Genomic DNA, 9,409 nt, shown 5'->3' on the forward strand with positions numbered 1-9,409 from the left:
TATTAAGTTCTCCCCCAGCACTGACTTTTTTTCCCTGAGTCTACAGAAATATTCAGATTACTCTTTATAAAAAGAAAAAAGGAAAGAAATCCTTGAAACATACTGTCTCCCTTCTTTATATCCTACCACACCATCAAGTTACCACCCTTCTATTTTCTTTTTCTCCACATCTCTTGAAAGCCTGTGCTCATGACTGTTCCTTCAGTATCGTCTATCCATTCCCCATCACCAAACCTAAGGCAGTATCTCCAAGTGGTCTATTCAATAAAGCCCAAAGGCTTTCTCCTAGCATACCAGACCCAGCCCTGCCTTTCCACTCTTCTCTCATGTTCTCTCATATATAGCCTCAATGCTCCAAATTACAACACAGGCTGTCTCCCACATACACTGATTCCACGCTGTTCCTCCTGTACATTTTCTCAGACTGGAACACTTTGAGCAAGCAATGTTTGCCTATTAAAATGTTACCTATGCCAAATAGCATAAGTAAAGTTTTCCATTCCTGACCATTCTATGTAGATATGACTACCCTCATCTTTCAGTGTCCATAATGGCCCTGAGCCTTTTAAAAGGCTCACATATTCTCTATCACATAATCTGGTCTGTGCAAACAAGCACTATAGAACTGTGGGCGCCCTAGTGGTACCAACTCTATCAATCATCTTTGTATGCTCATGTAGCACTTGCATATCGCCATGCATACAGCAGGCACTCAGCATATATTTATAAAACTAAAAAGAATGGCTATACATTTTAGTACATAGCATGAAAATGCCTGCAGATACCAAGAAATATACTTTCCTGAATCCTACTGGGGAAATGATCCTCTTTGATATAGAAAATTATCACTAAGTAAATTCTAATTTCTAGGAGGGGTAGTTCCAAACAAGACCTATTATGTTGGGAATGTGTCCCCTCTTTCCACCTTCTTTCCCAGGCCTTCAGGGGGAAAAAAGCTGAATTCAAATTATCTATTCTCAAAAACTATTCTCAAACTGTTCTTCCTTTAGGCCTTAGTGTATCAAGGTTAATCGGGCTCAAATTATATTTCATTCTTGGAGACAGAAAATTTTATGAAAATTGGGGTCAACTTTGTAACACAGTAGACTTCCTGTGCCTATATTTTGAACTTGTCATTATTTAGCATTGACAAAAACTACTTAGGCTGTGAAGTTTCCATGGACCAAAACCTGAGTGTGGGTCCTGTGAAATCAGTTATCTAGGGTACTTTTGTGTGTGTATATGTAGACCTCATTAAATTCATTTCATTTCCATAAGAGTAGATTCTGCCAGGTACATAAAGTAACTAAATCAAGAGTGGCTGTAGTAGTAATTTAATTGATCTGAGAAGAATTATTCCATCTAATAAGTCATTACTATTGAGTGTTAAAATATAATAAATATTAAACTTTATATAGAAACCAAAATAATCCACAGTCAAAATTCCTTGCAGCAGTATCCTACCCAATTCGAGACATCTGAGGATACTGCAACGGAGTCCTTCTCCAGGACAATTGGTTCTGAAAGTCTTTTACATTCATGTTAGTAATAGCAGCTATAATACTATCTATAATTTACTGAGCTTCTACTTTGTGTGACAAGCACCGTTCTAAATCTCTTCATGATTAACATGTAACTCTCACAACAATCATTCAGAGAAGGTATTTTTTCCTCATGTGAAAGGCAAGGAACCTTAGACAAATTAAGTCCTTTGCCCCCCACCCCCCAACACACACACATCTGTTAAAGAAGTTAAGCCAGGATAAGTACCCAGATTTCCCTGACTCCAAACTCCACGCTAATACCCATAGGCAAAACAAACATAGTATTTTATTAAATATAACATATCCAAGAGTATTGGTGTTCTATACTAAAATTTCTTTCATTACATGTCATGTTTCCATTTTCATCATGTCTTTCCACTAACAGACAGAATGACCGAGACAGAACTATAGATTAGCAATATTTTCCATTATTTATTCACATGAACTAAAGTTTTGCAAACTGCAGTCCATATTTCACTGGAAGAGATGGTTTTAAGACGTACATGAACAAAGATAATTATTTTAATAAATTACTTCAGTTTAATAAATTTTTCTACCATTGACTGATATGTGATTTCAAGTGACATAAAAATGTTTTTATTTTATATAAATATAAATATGTACTAAAAAAACCCCAGAACATCAAATTAATAAATTCATAAAATATAAAGTTTTCTTTTTAAATAAATTCATTGAAGTGAAATGAGTTACATTTCATTTTAAAGTTGTGCAGTGCCTATATTTCAAGAACTGTGAAAGTACTTCACTAAGGATGGAAAATCTGGAAACACAAACAGAAATGTGGCCTCACTATTATAGAGTGCATATTGTGTATTTATGCTGAGGAGAAAGGATGAAGTGTTATCCACATCAAGACTTACCTCTGAGCTAAACAATGGGAACACATGGACACATGGAGGGGAACAACACACACTGGGGCCTTTGGAGTGGGGCAGGGGGAGGGAGAGCAGCAGGATAAATAGCTAATGCATGCTGGGTTTGTACCTAGGTAATGGGTTGACAGGTGCAGCAAACCACCATGGCACACGCTTACCTATGTAACAAACCTGCACATCCTGCACATGTACCCCAGAACTTAAAATTAAAATTAAAAAAAAAAAAAAGACTTACCTCTGGTGACAGCATCTAGCGCACAGCCACTTCCTGTTGCTCCTCCTCCAATAACAAGGATATCAAATTCAGATGTATTTTGCAAAGTTAGTAGCTGAGCTTCCCTGGAAGGAGGCTCTCTGTTAACTGGTTCTGAAATGTAGTCTGCTGCTTTAACATAGGCCAGGTTCATCTGATGTAAAAAGCAGATCATAGTCAGTTGTCCATTTGGAATGTCAATTTAACAAATTTTACAATATACTAAAAGGAGATTTCTAATAGAAATAAGGAATATAAGAGCTAGAGAGAGTCCACAGTCTACATAGAGTTATAAGACCAACTGCCTTGGGGGAAAACAATCCTTAAATTTCTCAGTGTATTTCTTCTCATGAATCACATTATTTAGCCATAGGACACCTGGTTTCAGATTCAATATCTCAACTGCTTCATATATGGCCAAGTTCAATTATTCACAACACTGTATAGCAATTCCCAAATACCTTATTTAAGGCAATTTATAAGGGAACATAAGGAGATTTTTTTACCCAGTACTAGCAATTCATTCAGATAACATTTTAAAGTGGTGAAGGAGGAGGAAAAAGGACTTCATGTCTTTCCACACTTTCTTAGAAGTACACATTCTTCATTCCTCAGTTCTCCTGACAAAAATATATTACAGAGTTTGGGGGCATATAAGTTAAAGTCAGTACAATTAAAAAGACTTTATTTAACAGAAGGTACTAAATAATGAGCTATGTTTAATGAGAATTATATTTTTCAGAAAAATGTAGTCAAAGACTTCTATATTATTTTAATATAAAACTATGGATTTTATATATTGAATGTAATATAAATATACTATGATGTTGGGTTTTTTTTGGTATGGGGCTTCATTCTGTTGCCCAGCCTAGGGTGCGGTGGCACTATCACAGCTTACTGCAACCTCAGCCTCCCCAGGCTCAGGTGATTCTGCTACCTCAGCCTACGGAGTAGCTGGGACTACAGGTGTGCGCCACCATACTTAGCTAATTTTTGTATTTTTTGCAGAGATGGGGTTTTACCATGTTGCCCAGCGTGGTCTCAAACTCCTGGAATCAAGCAATGCATCTGCCTCAGCCTTCCAAAGTGCTGAGATGACAGGTATGAGCGACCGCACCCAGCCCATTATTACAGTTTTTGTAGAACTTCAACTGTAATAGAATTAAAGGCCTTGACACAGTCCTCCTAAAAAATAATGACCTTCCATATTTCTAGCTTTTTAAAGAATGTAGCTTATCATCCTAAATCAAAAATGATTATGGACTTTAAAAATAAGTAGTTGCCAGAAGGCAGAGTCAAAAACCTAGGAAAATGCTGTCTGTTTTTTTTCCCAAAATGCTAATACTAGGTTTGTTCACTATAGTAAACGGTACTGGCCAGCATTGCTCTATTAGCATTCCAGAGATACGTGACTTCCATTTTATTTTCTTCAAATCACAGCATCATTGCAATCCGTGATAGTGGTGTTTTTCCCATTCTGCTGCAGGAGCCCCATATGAAGCTCTAGGCCAACAGGCCAAAGCATGTACAAGAGGAAGGAATCTCAGGTGTTACCAAGAGATTATCCTCATCACCCAAAAAAAGGGATTTTTTAAATTCATTCAAATAGAAGAAACCCATTTACCCCCTGAAGTTGCATTTAATTATTATCAGGCCAATTGGATTTCTATGAAAGTAAATCTGGAAGCCATTGGGTAAATTGAAAGAAACCCAGATTAGGGTCAGAGGGTCCTAGCCTGGGTTTTAGCACTCGGTTGCCAGTAATGTAACTGTTGACTCATTATCTCTGGTTTCTTCACTTGTAAAATGGTGATAAAAACCCCTGTGATTTCTCCTTGTATCTTTGGATTATCCTCAGTCTGAATGGAATAATAATCTGAAAGTCATTGGTAAATGACAAAGAAACCACCAGAGTTGCTGCTATTATCACTCTGTTAAATAATTTGATCTTTTAGTCACATATAATTAGGAACTTTCAAAACATGTTTTACTAAATTTCATAAAAACAAAAAGTTATTATTAGGCTACAAATTCTGACACCAAACCACAAAAATCGTATTTTTCATATAGCTTCTTTTAATTATCTGCTAATAACAATGTCCCCATTTTTACCTTTATATACATTTGGTTTGTTAACTAAATAAATGTAACCAGTAGGTACCACAGAGAACATAACATATTTCAATTATGGTCTTTGCCTTCCATCATCTAATGAGAAAAAAAAATATTATACACACACACACACACACACACACACTATACACACACACTACACACACACACACACATACACATATAAATAACAAGTACATAGAAAGAATAAATGCCACACTTGAGGGAAAAACACACCAGGCTATGGCCATTCAGATGAGGGAGAGAGAGTCTTTCATTTGAGGGTTTCAATTGCGCCATGACAGATGGGTAGGACTTGGACATGAGACTGACAAGTGACTAAACCGCCAGAGCATTTTCACACATCAAAAAGATTGCTGACATTTTCTGCTTGGTAAGTTTTCGAGAAATACTTGAGAAATAAGTTTAAAGACCATATTATGATATAGTTCATTAGAACTTGGTAATACTAAAAGTCCCCTATTCTACTCGAACTGGGAACATTAATCTTGACTGAGTTTCTCCTTCATCAAGTTTGCTAGATCTGAAAGGCATCACTAGTGTGTGAGGATCTCATTCCATTAACAACACTGTTTCTCCTGTATTCACTCCTTCCCTTGTCCTTCTCATCAACAAGCTCTAACCTATCTCAGTCTCAACGATAATAAACACCTCTTACATATATATCTAACCATTCTAAAAATTCTCGAAAGACACGTAAATCTTGTTTTTTTCTACTGCCTCACTCCTTACTCCTCACACTCACCCTAATCTGAATTTTCACATACACCCAACCACTACCAACAACCATAAAACTGACTAAATGCCAACTATGCCACCAAATCCAATAAATGCACAAATGATCGTTCACTCACCTGGACATCTGGGGGACAACTCTCTCTATCTCCAGCCTCTCTGAACCACTCTCTCTTAGCTTCCTTCGTATGTCACTCAACTGCCCAAAATTAAACATCAAATTTCCTCTTAGGTCTATCCAATTCACTCTCCTCAGATCACTAAACTCAACAGAGAGAGAGAAAGAGAGAGAGAGAGAGAATCTTATGTACCCCATATCATCAAATATCTTTTATATTACAATAATGTATAATTTTGTTCCACCATTCAGGAACCAAGATTTCACACTGCCTACTTGAGACCTCCATTTGGATGTCTTACATATATCTCAAAATTGGCCCAATTACTTTATCTCCTCAAACCTTTTTCTCCATCAGTGTTCCCAATCTCAGTAAGGGTGTCATTATACACGTAGTTGCTTGTGCCAGAAATGTGCAAACAACCTTGAGAGCTCTCAGTCTCTTAAGTCCTGTATCTGCTCAATCACTGAGTTTATCAATTCCACCTTCTAAAAAAATTCCGTATCTAGCCACTTCATCTCCACCGCTACCTCTCAAATCAAGGTATCTTCCCTCTCCCCATACTAACATGATATTCTCCCAAAGGCCTTCACACATTTATCCAGCCTCCTTCCATATCATTTTCTATACTACAACTGGAGTGATCATTTAAAAACCCAAATAATGTCATTTCCATGTATAAAATCCTTCAAGAGCTTCCAACTGAATATATCTTTACTCAGGTTTCCAAGAGTCTTCATGGTCTTTTACAATGGTTAAAATTTTAAAAAAGGCCAGGTGCAGTGGCTCACTCCCAGCACTTTGGGAGGCCGAAGTGGGAGGATCACCTGAGGTCAGGAGTTCAAGACCAGCCTGGCCAATGTGGCAAAACCCCATTTCTACTAAAAATACAAAAATTGGCCAGGCATGGCGGCACATGACTATAGTTCCAGCTACTCAGGAGACTGAGACAGGAGAATCTCTTGAACCCAGGAGAAGGAGACTGCAGTGAGCCGAGATCACGCCACTGCACTCCAGCCTAGGTGACAGAGGATATTGTGTCTCAAAAAAAAAAAAAAAAAAAGGTAGGGAGGGCAACACCAAGTGCTGGTGAGGATGCAACACAATTGAAACTCTTATACTGCTTATAGAAACGCAAAATTAAACAGCTATTTTGGAAAACAGTTTGGGAATGTCTTTTTTTTTTTTTAAGATGGAGTCTCACTCTGTCGCTCAGGCTGCAGTGCAGTGGCACGATCTCAGCTCACTGCAACCTCTGCCACCCGGGTTCAAGCGATTCTCTTGCCTCAGCCTCCCGAGTAGCTGGGATTACAGATGCCTGCCACCACGCCTGGCTAATTTTTGTAGTTTTAGTAGAGACAGGGTTTCACTATCTTGGTCAGGCTAGTCTTGAACTCCTCCCCTCGTGATCCACGGGCCTCAGCCTCCCAAAGTGCTGGGATTACAGGTGTGACCCACCATGCCCGGCCAGGAGTGTCTTATAAAGGTAAACACATACCACACAACCAAGCAGTCCCTCTGCTGGATGGCTGCCCAAAAGAAATGAAAATCTGTGTTCACACAGAAGCCTGTAGGCAAATATATAAAATGGCTTTATTCATAATTGTCCTCAACTGGAAAAAAAAAAAAAAACTAAAATATCCTTCACTTGGTGAATGACTAGACAAAATGTGTATGCAATGGAATAATAAACAGAAATAAAAGAGAACAAGTGGCCAGGCGCGGTGGCTTACGCCTGTAATCCCAGCACTTCGGGAGGCCGAGGTGGGAGGATCACCAGGTCAGGAGATCGAGACCATCCTGCCTAACACGGTGAAACCCCATCTCTACTAAAAATACAAAAAAATTAGCCAAGCATAGTGGCGGGCGCCTGTAGTCCCAGCTACTCGGGAGGCTGAGGCAGGAGAATGGCGTAAACCCGGGAGGCGGAGCTTGCAGTGAGCCGAGATTGCGCCACTGCACTGCAGTCTGGGCCACAGAGCGAAACTCTGTCTCAAAAAAAAAAAAAGAAAGAAAGAAAGAAAGAAAGAATAGAGAACAAGCTACTGCTACACACAGCAACACAAATGAACCTCAAATGCAATATGCTAAATCAGGGGTCAGCAAATTATAGTCTTCAGCCCAAATCTGGCTGCTCCCTGTTGTAAATAAAGTTTCACTGGAAGACAGCCACATCCAATCATTTATGTGTTGTCTATGACTGTAATAGCAGAGCTGAATAGTTGCATCAGAGACTGTACGGCCTGCAAGCCTAAAACATTTACTTTCTGGCTCTTTACAGAAAAGTCTACTAATCCCTGCACTAAGCAAAAGAAGCCAGATTCAGAAGTCTACATACTATATGATTCCAGTGCTTCTGTTTATATCATGTTCTGTACAAGCAAAGTACAGAATCGGAAAACAGATCAGTGGTTGCCAGGGTCTGGGAATGGGGGTACAAGGACTGACTACAAAGGGCATGAAAGAATGGTGAGGATGATAGGAATGTTCTACAGCTTGATCATGGTGCTCATTACATACCTGTATGCACTTATCAAAACTCACAGAATTGTACATTATAATGGGTAAATTTTACTGTACTTTATACTACAAATTATACCTCAATACACTTGACTTCAAAAAAATAATAAATGAATTATGTAAAGAGCATTTATGTGCCACACATTATTTTAAGGGTTTTGCTTTTTTTCTACTCATTTAATCCTTACAATAACTATATGAGTTAGGTACTACTATGATCTTCATTTGACAGAACTATCTGAGACATAGAGAAGTTAAGCAATTGGTCCGTAAGTACACAGCAGGTTCACGGTAGAGCTGAAAACTGAACTTAGCCTGGCAACAGAGACTAAGTGTTATACTACTACACCACTCTGACACCACATCTAATTTGAGGAAAAAAAATTTAAAAAGCAGACTAAGTAGTTATAATAGAGTGAGATATAACTAGCTGCCAAATCTAGAAAGTAGTTTGTTTGGTGTAGTTTTGTTTTGAAGGTTTTACTGAACAGTCCCTCCAAATATTTTTTAAAAATATACAGCACTATTAAGGGTAATTTATTTACTTTCTGACACTACTTTTTAAAATAACATTTTATTCTTGTTTACTTTTTTCATAAAAGCTGGAAAGTGTTGCAACTGAGAAGCTAAGTACCATGTTTATTTTAGAGGCAGTAAACACAGCCTAAGGCCCTACTTACAATAATGACAGGAAAAAGACTCATTTTGGCTTCATATGGTTTTGAGTCACAAAAACACATCTGCACTCTACCTTTCCTAGACTATGTTGATTGAGGGGAAATAAAAAGGAGAAAAGCAGCAAGAATAAAACAGGTAACAACATGCTTTAAGACAAGAGGGCTTTGGGTTCCAAATCTTCCTAGACCTGCCTTCCCCTTTGTTCACCCTCCTTTCTAAGGCAGTCTGATTACACAGGAATTTGGGATACAGATTTAATTGAAGGATTGATTCAGAGGTTCTAGGAGAAGCCTTGGAATGGCCACAGGCCCTATATTAGCTGGGAGACCAAAACCCTGTGTCAGGGAGAAGGGGTGGTGGGAGGGAAGAAAGGAGGGGAGGGGAGAGAGGAAGGAGGGGAGGGCACAGGAAGGGAGGGGAGAGGAAGGAAGGAGAGGAGAGGTGAGGAAAGAGGGAAGAAGAGGGGAGGGGAGGAAGGAGGGAAGGGGAAGGAAGGAAGGGGGGAGCGGAGGGGAGGGGAGGAAAAAAGAA

At 38.8% G+C, this 9,409-nt stretch overlaps 1 protein-coding gene across 2 annotated transcripts in view; it reads right to left on the reverse strand.

The window, feature by feature from the left end:
* Window positions 1–9,409, reverse strand: part of GPD2 (glycerol-3-phosphate dehydrogenase 2 (mitochondrial)) — a 153,080-nt gene that overhangs the window by 81,870 nt on the left and 61,801 nt on the right. For both annotated transcript variants that reach the window (XM_011991921.1, XM_011991913.1), the window contains exon 3: window positions 2,676–2,847. In XM_011991921.1, the coding sequence (XP_011847311.1) occupies window positions 2,676–2,847 (172 nt within the window). The remainder of the gene's footprint in view (window positions 1–2,675; window positions 2,848–9,409) is intronic.

Source organism: Mandrillus leucophaeus, unplaced genomic scaffold (genome assembly GCF_000951045.1).
Source record: "Mandrillus leucophaeus isolate KB7577 unplaced genomic scaffold, Mleu.le_1.0 Scaffold110, whole genome shotgun sequence".
NCBI lineage: Eukaryota > Metazoa > Chordata > Mammalia > Primates > Cercopithecidae > Mandrillus > Mandrillus leucophaeus.